The sequence below is a fragment of the Octopus sinensis genome, linkage group LG18 (assembly GCF_006345805.1).
Source record: "Octopus sinensis linkage group LG18, ASM634580v1, whole genome shotgun sequence".
Lineage (NCBI taxonomy): Eukaryota > Metazoa > Mollusca > Cephalopoda > Octopoda > Octopodidae > Octopus > Octopus sinensis.
Window position 1 is genome coordinate 1034009 of NC_043014.1, and position 22681 is coordinate 1056689.

Consider the following 22681-nt stretch of genomic DNA (forward strand, 5'->3'; position numbering starts at 1 on the left):
TTTTTATTTATTTAATTAGAAAACAATAAAAATAATAAAACTTGTTAATTATGCCTCATTAATTGTTAATTCCTCCAAGTGACATGAACTTCATCCGTTCGATATCTGCAAAGACAATACAAGAATGGCATCAAAGAAAGTGGAATCAGCTTTTATTCCAACATGCTGACGGTTTTGGAGTTGTAGCCTTAATAATAATAATAATCCTTTCTACTAAAGGCACACGGCCTGAAATTTGGGAGAAGGGGACAAGTCGATTACATTGACCCCCAGCATTTCACTGGTACTTATTTTATCGACCCCAAAAGGAGAAAAAGGCAAAGTCAACCTCAGTGGAATTTGAACTCAGAACATAGCGACCACTTAGCGAAATACCACTTAGCACTTCACCTGGCATGCTGACGATTTGACCAGCTTACCACCTTCGTAATAATAATAATAATAATAATAATATGGCTGAAGGAGTTTGGAACAGAATGCCTGGTAGAGCTCCCACAGAAAGTTTGTCTTTTAGGGACAGCAAAGATTATTAGGAGGGTTCTAAGTACTTGAAAACTACTAAAAACTTGTGGATACTTAAGGTTACAGGGGGTAACCCGCTACCCACATAAATCCTTCCAGGAATAAGACTGAACCTGAGTCAAACCAAATAATTTCGTTTTTGGTTTACAAGATTCTTGACATGTTAAATAAACAACCAAATGCTTGATTAACCAATACATTAAACAAAAGATTGATTAGTTAGTTGGTTGTATATTTAACCAATTGACAAACAATGAAGAAGTGATATTGAACCAGTGTGTGTGTTTATTAATATTGGCATTATGACCCTCACAAGACACAGCAAAATAAAAAAACCTAATAATACTCCTTTCTACTACAGGAACAAAGCCTGAAATCTTTGTGGGAAGGAAAGTTAGTTGGTTACATCAACCTCATTATTTTAGTGGTAATCATTTCATCAACTCTGAAAGGACGAATGGTAAGGTCAGCCTTGGTGGAATTTGAACTCAGAACATAAAGAAGGAAGAAAGGCTGCAAAGCATTTTATCCAGCATGCTAATGATTCTGCCAGTTTGCTACCTTAAATAGTAGTAGTAGTAGTAGTAGCAGCAGTCGTCCAAGGATTTGGACCTGGAGATCTCCATTTCCAGCGACTTCGAGAGCCACCTCCCAGTGGTGTCGGCCGTCAACCAAGAGCCCTCGACTATAACAAGACGGCCAAAGTTTTTTTTTTCCAAGGTCTGGGGTCCCCTGCTCCTAAGCCCTAAACCATCACCTAACCACCCTTACCCATCTTGTTGCTTAACAACAACAGCAACAGCAGCAGCAGTAGTAGTAGTAGTAGTAGTAGTAGTAGTGGTAACAACAATAATAATACCTCTGGGTGCAACCTGTGTCTTTTAGTGGGGTGGTGTAACCATTCTTGTACATCAGTAAACCAGCATAAGCTATCATGGCACCATTGTCAATACAGAACCTGAAGAAGAATTGGAATTCTGGCATTAAGATTTAGAAACCTGAAGACTGAGGAGTGTCCAAGAGGAACGGTCAATTTTGTAATGGGTTCTGTTTAGCAGAATGGACCAAAATGTGAGATGTTCTTGCAATCCCTGGGGTCTCTCATTTGCTTTCGTACAAATGGATGAGAGACAAGTGTGGCTGTGCGATTAAGATGTTTGCTTCTTAAACTCATGCTTTTGGTTTCAATCCTTGGGCAAGTTTCTTCTGCTTTATGCTCAAAACACATAGAGTTCAGATTTGGTAGATGAAAACTGAAAGAATCCTGCCATGTATTTAATGTGTGTGTGTTGAGATGGAATGGAAATTGTAAACAAGTGTCACTGTCATACAACCAGTGTCATTCATTTCCAGTCTTCCATAAAAACATGTCTGGTCTGACCATGGAGAAATACTGTCTTGCTTGGAAATGAGTGAAGGCTGGTGACAGGAAGAGCATCCGACCATAAGAAATCCATCTCAAGAAACTCCATCTGACCCATGCAAGCATGGAAAAGTCAACGTTAAAAAGATGACGACAATGATGAGGAGGATGCAGATAGAACTCTCCTGGATAAGTCACCAACACTACATTACATTCCCTGTTATATTTATTCAACAGCCATATTACCTGAGGGACTGAGAACTACATTGTGTGTGAACCGCAGCAAAATATCTGCAGTGAGTTTGAACCCAATACCTCTAGGTTGATAGCCTCATACCATACCCACTCAGCCATTTTATATGTTGCTACAAATGCATAAAATAACAACTCAAATGTTTGTTTCTTTGTTGTACGTCTGTTTTTCCATGTTGGCATGGGTTAGATGAGTATATATTACTGTGTCATGGTTTTACAGCTGGATGCCCTTCCCATCACTAACCTTTATCAGCTTTCCGAATAAAGGATCTTTTATTTCATATGCTTTCTCTAAATTGCCTTTGACGTTAAATCTATTAACAGTTTTTTAAAAAATAACTTGCCAGTATTCCCCATCATCATATACGTGGTAATCACATTTGGTTAAAATGGCTTAAAATGTGTTTTATTTTTTTTTTTTACCTGACAAGATTGTTTTACATCATTTTATTCCCTCCGGAATAATATCAATGTTTTCTTTGAAACATATGTTGGAAATATAAAGATTTGAACAACACCTGCATTTGACTCCATTTCTTAATTTATCTATGTTATACACAAACATTTCACTCAACCCTGGAATTTCTACCTTTATAAGTAGGCTGTAATACCCATGGCACTTAAGTGAATTTTTGCTACCCTGGTAACTATTTATTTATTTTTTCCGTGTTATTTGTACACAATGTAAAAATACACATACATTTATATATACATATACATACATACATACATATATATATAATTTATATGCATACATACACATATGTACACACATACACACACACAAACACAAGGTTTTGGTTGGCCTGAGACTATAGTAGAAGCCACTTGCCCAAGGTGCCACGCAGTGGGACTGAACCTGGAACCATGTGGTTGGGAAGTGAACTACTAAAGCACCCAGTCACATCCCTTCCCATGTTTGAGATATTATAAAAGTGAGAACAACTGGTCAGCAATTGGTTGGAGGTGACCAATGCAGGACTTACCGCTCGTCTGTTGCAAATAATTTGGCCCCTCTCTCTTCAGCCATTTGACCCATCATCTTTTGTAAATGTTCATTGCCTGACAGAGATTTTTAAGAAAAGAAAAAAAAGGAGAAATAAAAGGCAGGAAGACATTTTTGGTAACATTGAAATACAGACTACAAAAGAATCATCAGTCGGCCATCACTGACGTCACCAGCACTGCCACCCAAACGTTTTTACATATGCTTTCTTCATGTTAGCATGGGTTAGATGAGTCCAGAAGTCCTTCCTGCCATCAACCCATCGCTTAATCCATTGGTCTTTCCTTTCACACAATGAAATAACTAAAGAGAGGAAGAAACTTTTTACTTTAAACAATGTCAAAACAAACCCATGCACACACCAACACCACCACCACCATCACTATCATCACCATTGCTTTAACCTCCACTTTTCCATGTTTGTACAGGTCAGTTGGAATTCATTGAGACAGACTTTCTACACACCAGATGCCTTTCCTGTTGCTAAACCTCACGTTTCCAAGCAAGGTCATATTTTGTCATGGCCAGACATGGTTTCCATGGAATACTTATTTCTTTACTACCCACAAGGGGCTAAACACAGAGAAGACAAACAAGGACAGACAAACAGATTGAATCGATTATATCGACCCCAATGCATAACTGGTACTTATTTAATCGACCCCGAAAGGATGAAAGGCAAAGTCGACCTCGGCGGAATTTGAACTCAGAACGTAGCGACAGGCGAAATAACACTAAGCATTTCGCCCGGCGTGCTAACATTTCAGCCAGCTCGCCGCTGTATTTCCATGGAATACTGCAGACGAATGACTCTGCTGGTATGATGGTGGCACTCATTCACAACCATCATGCAATGTCAAGACAAGGAAACACACACACACAGTTTTTCTCTCCCAAATCCACACTCGCTGCTGTGGTTGACCAGGGGCCACAGTAGAAGACTGAGCCATGTAGTGAGACTAAACATGGAGCCACATGGTTGGTAAGCAAACTTCTTAACAACACCACCCCTGCCTGCTCCGAAATCTAAGACCGAGCTTGCTGAGCCTGCAAAACGGTGAAGAGCAGGATTGGAAGAGAAGAAGACATTCCATGAGAAAGGGTAGCAAAAAAGGTGAAATACTTACAGCCAACACCACCAACAATAAGGACTTCGTTGGAGTTGCAATGGGCCATGGCACGTTCTGTGGGACATAAAAAACACCCGAAACATTTGAAGAAACATAAAATACAAAATAAAAATAAGAATAAACAAAACATCAGTAAATAGAGTTGGGGACAACTAGGATAACTAAGACAACGTGATTTAAATGTTAACCCCTTAGAAACCAGGTTACTATAAATAGTTGTTGTTAACAGTAGTGGTTGGTTAATGAAAAACAGAGAATCAGAGTTTCCACCCATGGCTTCCCCAACTTTAGTTTACAGTTTGATATCCTGGGATTTACCATTTCAAACATGTGGCTTCTGGCTTCAATAGAATTGGAAGTTTGCTGGGGGAGAATACACTTCTTCATTGTGTAGGGAAACATTCAGCTATTTTTAAGAAAGTAAAACTAAAGCTTGAAGACATGGCTGCTAGAAATAGCAGCCCTGAGTAACATCTTCGTAACTCCCTTTTTGGTCCAGCAGTGAGGAAGCTGAATGAATGTGAAGAGGGCCCTTAAATGGGAACCCAATCCTATGTTTTCACAGAAGACTAGCAATGAATGATACCATTTGTACAACAGTGACACTCGATTTACCACCAGCATCTAACAAGGACACACACACACACACAAAAGGTGTCTTTCACTTCCTATCCACCAAATCTTCTCGCAAAGCCTCAATTAACCTGGGGTTGTAGTAAAAGACACGTTCCCATGGTGCCATGCAGTGGAATTGAACTCAAAACTATGAACTTGGGAAGCAAACCTTTTAACCATGCATTCATGCCTAAAGTAAAATCTCAACATGGATCACCCAAACCATTCTACACTCAGCCGTTACCGTCCCCGTCAACCAGTCATACGCCAGGGGATGAGAGACTCAACTATACACACTTACCAGTAATCTCCACCAACATAGCAAAGACCGTCTCCTGAAGAGAGAAACAGAGATCTTCCGGTGTGAAGTCACCATTCTTTAACCATTGAGGGGCTTTCTCCTGAAATATATCACAGGGGACCATTATAGGGGACGGATGTAACAACAAACATGATGCAGGCTAAATAATGGACATAACAACAGGCTGAGGTATGTGTGTATATGTGTGTGAGTGTGTGCATACGTGTGTGTATATGTATGTGTGTGTATATATATATATATATATATATATATATACCAGTCACCATGATAGATCGTTAGCCACTACACACATTTTTTTCTCTCCTTGTTTTTTCTGTGTCCCTTTCTGTAGAAGAGCGTAGGCTCGAAACGTAAAAGACTTTTTCTATTCCTGAGTGTTAGGCTAATACATCTGTTTGTTTTGTACACCACCTGCCTTCGTCTTTTGTTTTTTTCGTAAACTCTCCCTATATATATATATATATATATATATATATATATATATATATATATATATATCAATACATATGCTAACACATATACATGTATTTGTGGGTATATATGTATATGAACAGACTTCACACCCAACACAGGTATGTATATTGTAGTTAGGAAGTATATATAGTAAAGATCCAATGACGATGGGATTGTTCCGCTCCGAAGCACAAGTCCGTGTAAGGTTATTTTTATGGAAGACCAGCAGTCGCCCATGCTTACCAGCCTCTCCTCTCCACACCACTGATGTTATCCAAAGCAAAGGGGCCGATACAGCTTGGCATCTGTGACGTCAAAACTCACTTCTACAGCTGAGTGAACTGGAGCAACGTGAAATAAAGTGTCTTGCTCAAGGACACAACATGCAGCCCGGTCCTGTTGGGTGGTAGACTTAATCTGTCCTCACCTGGTCTGACACAACCATCTGCTCCTTTTAGAGTCTTTAGTAGGGTCCAGTCTGTTGTAAACGTTTGAGTCAGGTGTTCAACCTAAGAACTACTTCCTCTCCCCCACCTACCCCATTCTCCCACTCCAGTCAGGAAGCCCCAAGAAAGGTCACAAAGTCACTAGTCCTGCCCTTCCTTTAATAATCAAACCATACAAAACTATAAATAGAAAAAAGAAAATGAATTTTACTGAAACATGACAAAAGTTTAGTTTAAAATAGAGAAAGGCACAAGGTTTGGTGGTGGTGGTGGGTGGGGGTTTGGAGTAAAGAATCAAGCAAAAAGCTGCAGACTCACCTCAATGTATGACAGTAAACCAGAGAATGACACATCCATGCCCTTCACCGTGTAAGGGAGTTCGGCCAGTTTCTTCCCTCTGCAAATAAAATAATCAGACAAACATTGCAGGTCATCCGTTTAACGTCCGTTTTCACAATGGCTGAGAGGAAGAGTGGGTGAGGCAGGATTTTTATGGCCAGGGTTTTTCTGTCACCCACCCTTACCTGTTTTTATTAGTAAGGGATTTTGTAATTCCGGAGGAATTTGAAAGTGCAGAGATTGCGGTTGACTTGTTGACAAGAAATGTCAACAAGTGCCACCCATTGCTGCCCAGCTGTCACTGGTGACATCATCAAGTGAAGTGCAGCTCACCACAGATTGTAAACCTACACACACACAAAATGATATTCACTCTTATCCAGCTGTATTTAGTCAGGTCCAGATACATCCAGTCATATCCAGTCTTTGTCTCCTTGTAGCCAGTCTGATGCAGTTAAATCCAGTAGTATCCAGTTATGTCAAGTCACATCCAGTCAGCATTCAGACATATCTAATTTGTGTCCACTCATATCCAGTCCTAGCCAGTTATATCCTATCTGTTCCATTCATTTTCTTTTAGTTCCAGTCACATCCAGTTATAACCAGTCTGTTCCAGTCCTATCCAGTCCAATCTGTCACAATATAAATCTATACTTACTTTTTGGCCATTTGTTCAATGTTGTAGCCAGGACTAGGGTCATTGGATAACTGTAATACAGAGAGGAGGAGAAATAGAATGAAGATGACTGTGATAGATAAGGTGGGGCATATATATATATATATATATATATATATATATATACAAGATATATACTTATATAAATATATATACAAGATATTTACTTATATTTATATTCTCTTTTTTATATATATTCTACTTATTATACAACATTACTCTTTTATGTACACTTTTTTATGTACATTCCTTTATGTACACTGATTTGTTCTGCTTTTTTATATTTAACCCTACAGTCTCTTATGTGGTGGTTTAATAAAATATGTGATTGAGTATTATCTGGTAATTGATATTTGATTTAGATATATTTCTCCATTTTCTTATCTTCTATTAGTAATTTGTGTTAAATCATTTTACCTTTGCCCATATAATACAGTAAATGAATTGATTGCATCGCAATCCTTAACATTTATGTATTAACTTTGTTGGGTACTTCACTAGCAGTATATTGGATATACGTTATCCCATGGAGGGTTGCACTCACAACCGTTATCTCAATTTATATATATATATATATATAAATACAAGGGGATAATTATAACAGCTAAGGGCAAATGTATAACAACAACTGTAATATAAGGTAGCAACATATATATATATATATATATATATAGAAGTGAGTTCAATTAGAGGTTATAAAAGACGTCTAAGGGATATTTATATCCAATGAATTCCTGGTGTATTACTTAACGTAAACAGAAATAGCTGTCAGATGAGACATTGTCTTTTTTTGTAATCAATAAATAATAATTGATGCTCATCAATTATCAATTTCATCTCCATTTTCTTATTTTTCCTTTTATATATACGTTTATATATATATATATATATATATATATATAAGTAATCAGTATATAATGTAACTTATTAAACAGAGTTCAACAAATTCGTTCATATTTTATGCAATGGAGGAGATTAGATGAAAAAGAAAAAGGAAAAAAAAAAGGCAGTGAAAGGTGAAAGTGGGATTACCTTTAAAACCCTGGCAAATCTGTCCAGGCAGTTTCCGACTGCAATGTCAATGGTTTCCCCAAAGATACGATATTTCTGCTGGGAATAAGAGATGACCTGCAGGACAAACAGACAGACAGGGTTGTGTTGAGAAATGGAGACGAAGACGGAGAGAAAGAGGGAAGCAGAGATAAAAAAAGGGAGAGAGGATGTCTTACCTGTGTGTTTCCTCCACTAACATAGAGGACGGTGGGATTCTGTGCCCCGGTTACCAGGCGACCCATTTCAATATGTAAAAAGAAGAATTAAGGAACAACAACAACAACAACAATAATGGAACAGAAAACAGGAACCAACATACATCATCATCATCATCATTTCCTTCATCATCACTATCATTATCACTACAATCAACATCACCATGACAACCATCCTCATCCTAACCCACAACCACCACCACCACCAAAGGAACAACAACAAATCCCTTATATGCTAATTTGACTTGCTAAAAATATCAACCAAATCTCCCTCAAATCATTTGCTACTGCCTTAAAAAGTATAAAAAGTTGATAATATTTTCTAATGCAGGCCTAGATATGTTGTGTCTAGCGCTGCCTCGACTGGCTTCCGTGCCAGTGGCACGTAAAATACACCAATCCGACCGTGGCCGTTGCCAGCCTCGCCTGGCACCTGTGCAGGTGGCACGTAAAAAGCACCCACTACACTCACGGAGTGGTTGGCGTTAGGAAGGGCATCCAGCTGTAGAAACATTGCCAGATAAGACCGGAGCCTGGTGCAGCCTTCTGGCTTCCCAGATCCCCGGTCGAACCGTCCAACCCATGCTAGCATGGAGAACGGATGTTAAACGATGATGATGATGATGATGATGATAGTCATGGCAGGATAATGTTTGTACATAGCTTTGTAGGATTAGATTTGAACTGGGCTAAAACAATAACAGCAATTATCACCACCTTATGGTGTGTGTGTGCAGACACACACGATCCATGACACATACATACACACACACACATTACTCATACATAAACATGTGTACTCCTAGATACACATGTAACCCTCACAGACACATACAAGTGATCTCCACACGTGAACACATAACCCACACACGTCCATATACACACATACACATCCATAAATCACCTCCCATATTACCTACATGTGACACCCTCCCCATTCACACATGAAGCCCTTTGAGACCCTTTTGAGACCCCAAACAGAAGGATATGAGCAATACAATGATTAACTGCCACAACAGGTTTCTTCCAAAGCTGTGCCACTGTGCGTGCCACAATTGCTGTGGACACCAAAGGTCCACCCATTCCGGGACCTGAAAATACAAAGGAAAACAAAATCTGAAAATTTATATGTGTTACCATGGAAACAATATGTTTGCTGAATTACTTACAGAGGAAGGATATTACACACACACACACTCACACGCATGCACACACACACACATGCATGCACACATATGCACATGCAGGGGTGTTTGGCTGGTTAAGGGTTTCACTTCTCAACCACATGACTATGGGTTCAGTTTTACAGTGTGGCAGTTGGGGCAACAGTCTGCTCCTATGGCCCTTGGCTGACCAAAGCCTTGTGATTGGAAAGAGGCCTCTTATATTATCCTCATCATCCTTTAACGTCCATTTTCCATGCTGGCATGGGGAGGGCGGTTTAATGGGAACTGGCAGGTCAGAAGACAGCACTAAACCCTACTGCCTGTTTTCGTAGGGTTTCTATGCCTGGAGCCCCGTTCTTGATGCCAACCATTTTACAGAGTGTGGACCGGGTGCTTTTTATGTGACACCAGCACCACTGAAGTTAACAAATAACTTTCTGGACAAAATCCCTCAAATGCGAAGGAGCAGCACTGAAAGACAACACTGAGGTGTCTCGGATTAGAACTGAAACGTGGCTACATCAGAGGGGGAGAGAGAGAGAGAGAAGAAAGATGGGAGAAATGAGACAGGTGTATGTATGTGTGTGTATATGTGTACACACACACACACACACACAGAGGTGTACCTACCTTTTGTATAACAAACGACATCAATGTCTTTTGGTTGGATCTGTGCTTCTTCTATCGCTTGGTTAAGAACCTTCAGGATGTATTCCTGGTGATGCTTGGCAGTGTCTCGTGGCAAAAAACCTGCAGAGAAACATCATAGAACTAACATTGGTACAAATGTTACCTGCATCTAACCTGGCCAAACCAGATGATAATGGGTACAAGAGGAGAGCAGCAACAGTAAATAAGGTTGGGTGGCCATGGTGGAATGGTGAAATTCTTACCTTGACCAGGAGGTGTGACGTAGGTGTGGCGAGGGTTGCTTAAAACTTTGTCATTCTTCATAATACCAATTCCAAGTTTGTTGGCACTGCCTTCAAATCCAATAGAGATAACCATCTTTAATTTGGAGGGAATCTAAGACTGAAAGAAAATAATAATAATAATAATTACTGAATCCCATGATATTCATCAGGTGAGGGGGAAAAGGTTTCTCTCTCTCTATAGTTGTGTGCATGTGTGTATGTCTTTACATAAGAATTTCGTAACTTCAAGAGAAGTTACCGACCAATGCCTTGTGAGTGGATTTGGTAGACGGAAACTGAAAGAAGCCTGTCGTATATATGTATATATATATATATGTGTGTGTGTGTGTTTGTGTGTCTGTGTTTGTCCCCCTAGCATTGCTTGACAACCGATGCTGGTGTGTTTACGTCCCCGTCACTTAGTGGTCCGGCAAAAGAGACCGATAGAATAAGTACTGGGCTTACAAAGAATAAGTCCCGGGGTCGATTTGCTCGACTAAAGGCCGTGCTCCAGCATGGCCGCAGTCAAATGACTGAAACAAGTAAAAAAGAGAGAAAAAAAAGAGAAAGAGAATATGAAGTAAATGGTGGAACTTAAGAGTAAATAAAGCTGTAAATAAGAGAAAGTTAAAATCTCTGGGTTTAAAAACCATTGGACGGAAAATAGTCAAAACCTCATCCAACATTTTTGTATCCAATGTTTTTTTTTAAGCCCTATACTCTACTCAGTTATTTATAGCTCCATCTACTTCAAGTTACCCCAGTAAAAATGACTTGCTATATATATATATTATGGAGATGTACTTGCATAGTAAGTGACCTGATCTGAGATCGTGTGCTGGAATGAAAACAACTGTAGCATGGAAGGTATTTATAACCCATTTAAAAGCACACAAAAACCATTAGATTCACTTCAACATTTAAATTTAATTTGCCAAAATATTTTCGTTGCTTTGAGACCGCGACCTGTTCCCTGAGAAAATTCTGTGCAGCATGGAATTTAGTCAGTGAACCGTGTCAAGCGAAGATTCCATATGCTGAGGCAGGAGAGAGAGACAGGTTAAACATATGTAACAGGGGGATAAAAGTTATGATCGTCAATGATAGTTGTTGTGGTTCATAATATCTAAAAAGGGAGGAGAAATCCAGTTCGATTGGGTATTCCTTAGGTAAATCCATGATCAAAGAGAATGGTTAGATAATAATCCATTATCCCCGCTCACCATGGATTATATCGCTAAATTAAATCTTTGCCAAGTCTTCTTTTCTGAGACATTGGAACAATGATGGAACATGGGTATGTTAGCAACCATTCCAATAGAAATCTGGGGAATGTTTCACCAGGAGTACAAGGAAATATCACGAAATACAGTCACAAGACAGTAATAAACTCTCATAGAAGTGAACAGTCGTCCGTCACAGTAAACTGACCAACTTGTGAATACAAAAGGTGTCCCTTTTTTTTATTATTATTTGCTGGACTGTTCTAGTCCTTTCTATGAATTTGGGTCTGAGCAGTTCTCTCCTTAAACAAATGCTGCACAAAGCAGGGGATTCCATCCAATTCTTTTAATTGTTGAGATTGAAGAAAACACACCCATCACTGAAGGGCTTTGAAAGACCAGAATGGAAAATGTTTTGTTTGTTATTTCTCATAAAATACTGTGATGTCAGGCTGTGAAATATTTAATGGCACACGGGTATACGGTATATTCAGCCACTTACAATAAAACTTAACGAATAGGCAGTTTATCGTTTACTTCACACACGCGCGCGAATAAGGTCGTGTGTGTGTGTGTGTGTGTGTCCGTGTGTCCACCTCCTCAGGTATTTCATAAGGGAATTGTGCCAAAGCGAATTAGGTTTAAACCGGTATTGGCAATCTTTCGTCTCTAGTAGACCTTTCCGTCGATTTCCGTAAAAAATTTTTTTTTTTTTACATATGGGCTTGCGGGAACTTTTGAAGTAATGAGAGCGAAAGAGACTAAGAGAAAGCGATTGTATGACGAGGGAAGTTCTTTTGAAGTTACCGTGCATGGGAGCATTGATGTACATGTGGGTGTGTGTGTGTGTTTGATGGGGTGTGGGAGACAGACAGTATGTTGTGTAATCGACGGAAAGGTCTACTAGAGACGAAAGATCGCCCCAGTATTGATACTGTCCTGAGATTTTGTACAAGGACGTCTTATCTCTGCATCTCTGATGTCTCCCAAGTTCTGTGAATCAACCTAACTCTAAACAATATTTATTTGAAACTAAACACGAGGGATATTTCTATACGGCAGAGGTTGCGATCATAGTTGAGTCATATCCAGTGAGTAGTGGCTAGACCTGTAACCCACCCGGGTAGGCCCCGGGGTCACCACTGAATCTCTAGTTTTACTGCAATGGCTCAAGGCGGTGTTATTGTTTAGCCCTAGATCGGTTTTGATTGCGCAAGTCTATGGTGAAAGGAATTTCAGTTGTGGCCCCTACATACCTGTTATTTTAGCAGTGTATATACAACAACATTCGCCAGTATATAATTTGCGTTTAAGACAGTAATGAGTGGTTTGGGGGGGCTGTCTGGCTGTTATTTCTTTCAGATCGAGCGATCGAACAAAGACTCCTGTCCCGTTAAGAGGTAGAATACACAACAATCATTTGCGCCTCCTATTATTGTCCCTTCCAGGGCCCCAACAGCAATAGGACACCATCTGATTGTTTCCTCCACAACTCGTAGCGAGATAAACTACTCCACGTGGTTTCCAACTTCGAGGGAGACGGACCCAGCTTTTAAGATTCAAGGATAACACAACCACACAATGTACAGACTAGGGACACTTCGCTCAGACTGTGTTGGCCCATTACCTATCTCGGTATATAACTGGTGCCTGTTTTACAGTGGACCCGTGGCCTAAAACAACTAATTCGACAACTGCGCCGTGGTTTGAACCTATGGAGAACACAGGAGATCGATCGTAAATATAAAACAGTTATCAGCCTGGCCCACCACTTCTTGTAACAGAGAACCTTCACATTTAAATAAAATTTATATATAAATATATATAAACAAAGCAAAGCTAATTACCTGCGAAACTTTCTAGTTCGAATTATAATTGTCAGTTTGAGTGTAGAGAGTCCGAAATGCGAAGGAGATAACTCTAACTCCAAGAAGAAGCTTTTAGAAATTATTTCCTATTTAATAATCTTTCATTTAGTTGTTCAAACTTCGTAATTCGTGTGAGTCGTTCTCATACACACACTCACATATACAATACATACATATGTCATAATAGTCATGCTTGATTAAAGCACATCACATTTCTAGCTGTTAATATTTCAATGTGGCTGGTCCAATGTGAAATAAGATAACCACACAGAACAATCTGTTAATAGTTGAAGAACTGCCAAAGTTAAGATAGTTTGAGGCGCGAATGAATTTATTAGGATCTTCTCAAGCTACAGTGGTTAAAAACTCCTTCGGGAACAATGGGAATATTTTAACAATGTTCCTGCCTTAATGCATCCTTTTACTCTATACTATAATAATACTTATATAATTGGTTCGTGGTCTGAAGTTCCGCTTACTTTCCTTCCTTATAATAACTGTATTTTACACTAATATATATATATATATATATTTACTACGATCTGACGTTATGTAAATCTTCGATCCTAAAGATGAAAGTAAAACTAATGCAAGAATGGAATCGAATTTAGGAAGAAGGAACGGCTGATAAGGTCGTTCTTATTTTAACAGCGACATTCCGATTTAGAACTTAATTTCTAACTACTTGATAGACTTCATTAGCCTTATGTTCTATAATTTAATTGACATGAAGTGTTGAGTTATAATTGGAGAAATGAGGAGTGAAGTCGTTTAAGGAAGGACCTCGTCTTTCTTTTATTGTAATTGAAACTTATGTGAATCAGTCCGAAATAGAAACTGAAGCAAGACTTGAGATTCAGTTCGCCGAGACCTTATCCCCAAACCCCCACCCTTAATTACAGGGACCAATTACCTATTTTTATACAACCTATCGAATCCTATTCCAAATTTATTTCAAGGAACAAAGCCGACCCCAGCTGGCTTTTTAAAGCAGAAATGTCTTATTACATAAGTAGAAATATGCAAACTACTGAATAACTAGAATGATTGTCTATTCTGTGAATTATGCAGTGGATCTCCTTATTGACTGCAACTTCGACATCGATCTCTGATCGTCTTTAAATTATAATTATTTAATTAATTCCAATCACACGTCTTCGACACAGACGGTGAACAGCGAGATTTGTCCCCTGTTTAAATTTGTGTCTGGGTTTCGATAATTAGAAAATGAAAAACTAAATTCGTTGTTCACGAAATTGAAATTATAGCAATAATTAGAAAAATGAACTGCTTTCGTTTTTGAAAAAAAATCCGATGAACAAAATATCAAACCTTACACAATCATTTGGAATATTTAGTCTGTGCCCGTGTTGTGACCTCCAGAGGTCACAGCCAAGAGTTAATTACCGGCGAGTGTTTGGAAATTCTCAGGAAATAATTTGGCGAAAGTTTAATTTTTGTAAACGTCTTGATGGTAATTATTTGAATTGGAAATTCAAATGTTTTTCTAGATTAATTAGCTGTAAAGTATCACAATTATTTTTGTTTTAGTCGAAGGACATTTAACAAACCCAGCAACATTCTTTTTCCGCGATCTTTCAACTCAAATCACTTCACATTTGCAAAGAAGATTATATTATTTAGTAAATGTCACAGAAATATATACTTCATGTGTTACGCACATATATATGCATTAAATAGTTCATACTCGGGTTCGATCACAAATACACACCTTTATTAGACATACACACATAATTAGGAGTTTGTTTTAATTACTAAAAGTTTCCATGTTTTAGTGTGTTTTTGTTAAAATATATAAATGTAATCTTTTGATCGTTGTTCAAATCAAACTAACGGGTTCTATCGTTCATCTCGAGGGGAAAATGTTTATAAAATCGTTTATATAATAATATTTAGTTTGATTAATTATACAACTTCGTATAAAGTTGGTTTTGTAGTTAGTCAGAAGGGCATTCAGTGGTATAAAGTTACATGGGTACGTACTGACTTGTTTGTGTGCATATTTATATAGAGACACATTGATTATTATTATTTTATTTTTAATATTTCCATCAACCAGAAGTGACCAACATGATTGTGGGAAGACACTGTATAAATCCGGTCCTGTTCCGTAAATGGTTCTGCTGGAAACCATGGAGCAAATACCGAAGTTTGTTCAGCAAAACTGGAATATGGGTAAATGTTTATTAAGCTATTATATATTTTCTGTTCTATTGTATACGTATATCATACACACACACACGTATACATTTGACATATGTATATACATGAAACATCCTCTTCTATCCCCTCTGTACCACTTGTATTTTCCCCACTGTACCTTGTGGGTATGTCCAGGTGCACCTCCAACACCATCTTTCTCCTTTCCTTTCTGCTAACGTAGCCAAGAATCGCCTTGAAAGTAAAACCCCTTATCTCCATCCCTCGATTGTACTTTACCCTTGCAATCAGCTCAAAGCCACTCCCTTTCCCAACCAAGGGTCTTTGCCTTGTAAGTTACTTGGCAATCATAAACCACACCCAGTTCACTCTGTAAAGGGGCTGGCATTAGGAAGGGCATCCAATCACAGGAACCAGATGCAGCTCTCTGCTTTGCCATCTCCTCTCAATCCATGACAACATGGAAGACGGATGACATTAAATGATAACGATGTATGTATGTGTGTATATATATATATATATAAAAGCAGTGATATCTCACAATGTGAGTTTAATTCATTCCATGACCGAGCTTGTCTTATGATTTATTTGTTTTACAAATCAATTTTTCTCATTGAAATTAACTAAAATATAATTAATCTGTTCCAGCCCCCAAAAAACCACCCCAAAATAATTTTTTATGGGTTTTAAAACAGAAAAAAATGTAGCTACAATTAAAATGACAATTATATAAAAGAGAAGGCAAAGGAAATATGTAAATTGGTTTTATTAACTGAATTGCTTTAAAGATGGCAGCAGAGTGATTAAATAAAGCAGCTACACGACCTGTAGCTACTTTTGCAGGTAATTTTCTAGAAATTCAGAAACATACGGCCACCAACACTGCCTTTGTTACTCGTAGAGATAGCATTCTCTACTGCACTGCCTTCCTCTTCTGCCTCATCCAAATGCTGCTGCTCCTGAAGCTGCAGGAGTTCATCTGTCATCATTTCCCCTGACTGTTCCTAAATGAGATCGTTAATGTCCCCATCATTAACCTCGAGACCCATGGATTTGCCTAGAGATGCTATCTCCTCGACTACAGGTGTCTCAGACTCAAACCCTTCAAAGTCTCTTTTGGATAGGCAGTCAGGCCACAGTTTCCTCCATGCAGAATTCAGCGTTCTCCTTGTTACACCTTGTCAGGCCATATAGATGATTTTCAGGCAGTTTACAATGTTCTGGTGACCCTTCCAATATTCACGAATATTCACAGCGCTTCAAAGCCCTGACAAAACAGTTGTTTGATGTACAATTTCTTAGAGTTACAAACCACCCATTGGTCCATGGGCTGCAAGATAAGGGTGGTGTTGCATGAAAGGTACAGAACTTTTATAAATCTAAATTCGTCCAGGGTATCATCTTCGAGGTTAGGAGGGTGAGCAGGAGCATTGTTGAGGATGAGGAGGGCCTTGAGAGGAAGAGTGTTATCCAGAAGGTACTTTTTCACTGCTGGTCCAAAGACAACGTTGACTCATTTGGAGAAGAATTGCTTGGTGACCCAGGCTTTAACGTTTGTCCTCCACATAACCTGCAGCTTCTCATTCAGGATTTTGTGCAACTTGGAACACTCATGGATTTTCGGAATGGTAGATAAGCAGTGGCTTAATTTCCACTTGCATTGGCACTAAGGGCAAGAGTTAGCCTATCTTTCCTAGGCTTGTGGCCTGGCATTTTCTTCTCCTCTGCAGTTATGTGGGTTCCTCTGGGCATTTTCTTCCAGAAAAGGCCCAGTTTCATCACAGTTGAATTTCTGTTGTGTGATATACCCTTTGGCTGCAATGAGCTGACAGAATTCACAAACGAAATCTTCAGCTGTGTTCGTGTTTGACATACCACTACTTCTCTATACTTGATGGTGCTATGAACACCATTCCTCTTCTTGGAATTATTAAACCAGCCATGACTGGCCTTAATATTCCTCACACTTTCCGTTGCGTTGTTGCTTTTATTGAACTCATAAAGCAAAATATGCAGAATATGCTCCTTTGTCACTTCCATTATAGCTTTGAAAAAATAACTGTTAAAATTGAACTGCACTCTTCAAAAGTTGCACTAAGAATAAGGACAAGGTAAAATCACTGCCTGCTTTTATAGAAAGTTGATGCAGGTAGTTTATCCCATCCCCCTCCGACTTTTAGTTCATGCAATTGAAAAAAACAGGATTATTTATGGGATGACCCAATATATATATATATATTCATATTTATACATATATATATATATATATACACACACACACACACAAAGTGAAATAGAGGCATTTCTAAAATCTGATATTTTTTACTGTTTTCAGGAAAATACTTTCAAAGCTGAAAAACGAAAAGAAATTGAAGAATATTGGAAACCTAAAATTCAGGAACTTGATCAAATCGGTGCAACGGTAAGTAAAATGCCATGAGGGGTTGGGAGTGAAGAGATTTCGTTTGTCTTTTGGGGTTAAGGGTTTGGTGTGCAGTGCCATTCTTCTGTTTGCTCTTTGGTAATAGATGTGCTGTAGAAGCTGCTTATTGTTATCGAAATTAAAATCAAACATCTCCACACACCCGTGGCCGCATTGTCCCAAACTCTTTATTCAAAATGGACAAAAACTTAATCACTTATTAGCATCAGTGGCCCAAATATTGCTTTACCCTTTGCTTAATGTTATCAACCATTTATTGTTATTGAAAAATCTTCCTACCAGAGTGATCGCAAGTGATAAAAAAATATCCATTAACCCTTTATCATTAACCCTTTAATATCCATTAACCCTTTATCATTAACCCTTTAATATCCATTAACCCTTTATCATTAACCCTTTAATATCCATTAACCCTTTATCACTCAGATTTCTCCATCAAACGTAAAGCTTATTTATTCATGTTGCTTTTTAATTAATCGTTCGTTATCTTGTGGTTTCAAGATTTTGATGAGACGATTGTTTATATCTAGAATGTCATTGTAGGGTATAATATTGTTTCCCTTTTGTTGACCTTTTCTTAGATTTTTTTTCTCTCTGTTTGTCTCGCCAGGACCCAAATGCTGACAAATATTATGTCTTATCAATGTTTCCTTATCCAAGCGGACGTCTTCACATGGGACATGTTCGTGTCTACACCATAAGCGACGCCATGGCTCGTTATAAGCGACTCCTGGGTAAAAAGGTAAGCTACAAATGATAGAGTAATTTTGGACTCATTAATCACACAAATCTGGCTCAGCACCATTGAGTAGGACTAAACATCTTCCATGGAGACGAGTCGTCGACCTTGTAGGGACGGTTTTGTTTATACCTGTCATTAGCCCTTACCTGCTTCTAAGCAAGATAATATTCCTCCATGGCCAAACACGCTTCCAAAAAATATTGGAAACGAATGGAACTGCTTGTATGACAGTGACACTCATTCACAACTGTCACAAGATATCAGGACAATTAGTTTATAAAGAGTACATCGTCAAAATAAATAGAAAATTACTATTTTTAAATCTCATAATGAGAGATATTCAGCAACAGTACTTTGGAGTAAAGATTTTTGCCAATATAACATGGCAGTCCTGGTTTAGGATGAAGGTTGCTGTAATTTATCCCCAGGAGACATCATCTCCAGCTGGCTATATGACATGATCTGATTCCTTATATTTTCAAATAAGGGAATCTAGCAATCCCACTCAGCTCAAAACACAGATCGTGTCGTACAGCCAGCTGGAGACGATGTCTCCTGGGGTTGAATTACAGCAACATTCGTCCTAAACCAGGACTGCCATGTTATGTTGATCAAAAAAATACTCTGAATATTTTAGAAGAGTGCCAAAGGATTGTTGTATAAATTCTTGCCTTACATTTTTCACAATGGATCAACGTAAGCATGGTTGCTTACTCTGCTAAAAACAGTAGCTAAATCTTCCACAAATAAATCACTTCTGCATTGAAGTGATAATATCATTGAAGATACACTATATTCTCTATATCATTGATTGACTCTATCTAAAAACAAGATGGCCATGTCTGGATTGCCTTTGATCATAGCTCTATTCAAACTAGGGTTAAGCAATAATTTTCCATTTATATCTCCCTCAGAAATCTTTCAAACTTAATCTTGCAATAGTAAGATTTGAACCTATTATCTTGAGGTTAAGAGGTTAAGGTGCTGGACACCTGACCACATGGATTGTAAGTTCAAATCTTACTGAAGCCACTTTAGTAGATTTCAGAACAAGGTACATAACTCTGTCTGTTGCCCGGCTTACAACAGGATTTCCCCTCCTGCTTCCCATTCTAGGGGTTTCATTCCAGGAAGGGCACCAACCTTTCGAAATGGTAAACCCATATCTGGAGTAAAGATAAGCGTTTACCGATGCTGGGACATTGATGGGTTTTATTTCCGACTTATTTCTTTGTTTTGACAATTCTGGAACTTGTAATGTTTTCCTTTCAGACCATTCACCCGATGGGATGGGACGCTTTTGGGTTACCTGCAGAGAATGCTGCCATAGACAAAGGCCAACATCCGGCAAAATGGACATACAGGTAGGTACCAGATTCATTTCTATAGCTGTAGACATAGTACATAATTAAAGGTACCAGATTCACAGGTATGGCTACATGTACACACACACACACACTGGCATGGCTACCTGGTTGAGAAGTCACTTTGCAACCACATGGTTCTGGGTTCAGTCCCACTGCATGGCACCTTAGGCAGGTTTCTTCCACTATAGCGCTGGACCAACCAAAGCCTTGTGAGTGGATTTGGTTGATGGAAACTGAAAGAAGCCCATCACACACACACATCACTCTCTCTCTTTATATATATTATAAAAAGCAAAGTTTGTATGTTGACCACTGAAAACAGTAAATAAAATTCATAATATTTCATATACATACATATATATATATGTGGAGGCACAATGGCCCAGTGGTTAAGGGCAGTGGACTCGCAGTCGTAGGATCTCGGGCGTTGTGGGTGTTTATTGAGCGAAAACACCTAAAATCTCCGCGAGGCTCTTGTAGGGGGTGGTGGCGAACCCTGCTGTACTCCTTCGCCACAACTTTCTCTCACTCTTTCTTCTGTTGGCCTGCTCGCTTAGCCAGTGGGGTGGCGTCATTTGAAGGCTAAGCAAAGCGCATTGCGACCAACGATGTGTAGCAACATCTGATAGCCTGGTCGGTCATGGTGACATATATATACATACACACACACACACACACACACGAATATAGACACATTGTTTAGCTCATCTTTACAGTCTGTTGCTTGGGTGTTGTTATGGCAACAGATACTCGTTTCTTTGTCCATATTCACAAACCATTAACAATATGCTTGGAATCATCTTTGCCAACCGTCTTCTCGAGATTCTGCCCGGAACTCTTTGACTCCTGCAAATGTCATCACCTCTCCCTCTCTCTCTCTCTCCTTACTTCTCTAACTTTGGTGTCAAAACAATCCTCATTCAAACTCTACAACTCTTTCTAATCATGTATCTTTCTATTAAGGAGAACTCATTTACCTAAACACTTCATCTCTTTGTAATTATATTTACTCCTGTAACAACGACACTCCCTCCATGACACACCTCACTGTTGCTTTATGTCATCATCTTTATCTCTCCCCATCACCCCTTGCTCACCTCCTCCTCCTCCTTCCTCTGTTTCTCATTTATTTACCTTTTTATTTTTTCTTACTCTCTATTCTCAGTAACATCAAGTCTATGAAGAAACAAATTGAAGATTTGTGCTGCAGCTTCGACTGGGACAGGGTAGGTCTCTCTCCAGCTTGGAGATGCACGTACATACATACACACATATGCATGCATGCATACATACATACATACATACAAACATACATACACACATACATACATACATACATACATACATACATACACACACATGCATACATACATACATACATGCATGCATGCATGCATGCATACATACATACATACATACACACACATGCATACATACATACATACATACACACACATACATACATACATACATACATACATACATACATACATACATTCACATACATACATACATACACATGCACACTCACACACATACATACACACACACATACATACATATATGCATGCTTGTTGGCATGTATGTATGTATAATTTAAAGAGAAATGAGCTAAGAGAAGAGTTGGGGTGGCATGTATTTGAATGACGTAAATAAATACGGGTGTATCAGATTTCAGAAACAAATGTGTGACAAATGAAGGAGACTAAATTGTTCAATCGAACGTTGACACCGTCATCCCTTCCTTATTTAAGTGATGCAGTGGATCAAATGATGGGACCAGAAGCCTAGAAATTATAGATGTTTGATAAAAACCTCATCACTTGTGCCTGCTCTCATCTCCCATCTTCTCTTTTCTTCTCTCATTCCTCATCTTCTTAACAGGAGGCCCCTTTATGACTATCACATGTGCATCAGTGGGGCTTCTAACCCTAATTAAGCTTGTTTTCTTTGTTCTGTCAGTGGGGTCAACTCCAAAAAAGCCTTGTTGTGTTCAGAGGTCATTAAAACCTATATGTCCACACAGGTTCCCATCTGACCAAAAATTATTTCTGGTCTCCTCTGCACACATCACACTCCCACAGTACTGCATAAAGGGGACAACAAGCCAATATCCGGGGTTGTAACTCTGATGTTTTTTAAGTCCCCTGTATTGTGGGGTCAGCCTCAAGGCAGATATGTAGTACACTAACATCACCTATTTCCATGTCCTTATTGTTAAGAACAAAGAATATGCTTCCATATTTGTTTTTCCCATTGATGGCACATCCATTCTGCCACATATTAGCCAAGTCTTCTTCTAAAAGGTGATGTGGAACTCATCTCCATTTTGTGTAAAACAGAGGCATATCTTCTTCATCCTTGTATTTTCCTGGATAAACT

At 38.8% G+C, this 22681-nt stretch overlaps 2 protein-coding genes across 7 annotated transcripts in view; one reads left to right on the forward strand and one right to left on the reverse strand.

The window, feature by feature from the left end:
• On the reverse strand, positions 1-15509 carry LOC115221569 (probable tRNA N6-adenosine threonylcarbamoyltransferase). 4 transcript variants are annotated; one of them, XM_036510630.1, is made up of 13 exons: positions 15499-15509; positions 10455-10593; positions 10192-10311; positions 9385-9486; positions 8357-8430; positions 8160-8255; positions 7110-7159; positions 6431-6509; positions 5193-5292; positions 4274-4330; positions 3127-3202; positions 1382-1480; positions 1-105 (listed from the first exon to the last, which is right to left on the reverse strand). In XM_036510630.1, the coding sequence occupies exons 2-13, from the start codon at positions 10567-10569 to the stop codon at positions 66-68; spliced, it is 1008 nt and encodes a 335-aa protein (XP_036366523.1). In that variant the 5' UTR covers positions 10570-10593; positions 15499-15509; the 3' UTR covers positions 1-65. The 4 variants fall into 4 exon arrangements, with proteins under 4 accessions (XP_036366523.1, XP_036366524.1, XP_029647630.1 ...); XM_036510631.1 differs by lacking the exon at positions 15499-15509 and adding an exon at positions 13546-13684 and having other exon boundaries at positions 10455-10587; XM_029791770.2 differs by lacking the exon at positions 15499-15509 and adding an exon at positions 13546-13682.
• LOC115221537 (probable leucine--tRNA ligase, mitochondrial) overlaps positions 13636-22681 on the forward strand; it is a 27794-nt gene continuing 18748 nt past the window's right edge. Inside the window, exons 1-6 of one of the 3 annotated variants that reach the window (XM_036510622.1) lie at positions 13636-13697; positions 15647-15762; positions 18083-18169; positions 18801-18932; positions 20205-20296; positions 21465-21525. In XM_036510622.1, coding sequence (XP_036366515.1) covers positions 15658-15762; positions 18083-18169; positions 18801-18932; positions 20205-20296; positions 21465-21525 — 477 coding nt within the window. In that variant the 5' untranslated portion in view covers positions 13636-13697; positions 15647-15657. Of the gene's footprint in view, positions 13698-14091; positions 14199-14222; positions 15041-15646; positions 15763-18082; positions 18170-18800; positions 18933-20204; positions 20297-21464; positions 21526-22681 lie in introns of those variants that run through there. The other 2 variants (XM_036510623.1, XM_029791739.2) reach the window with 2 other exon arrangements.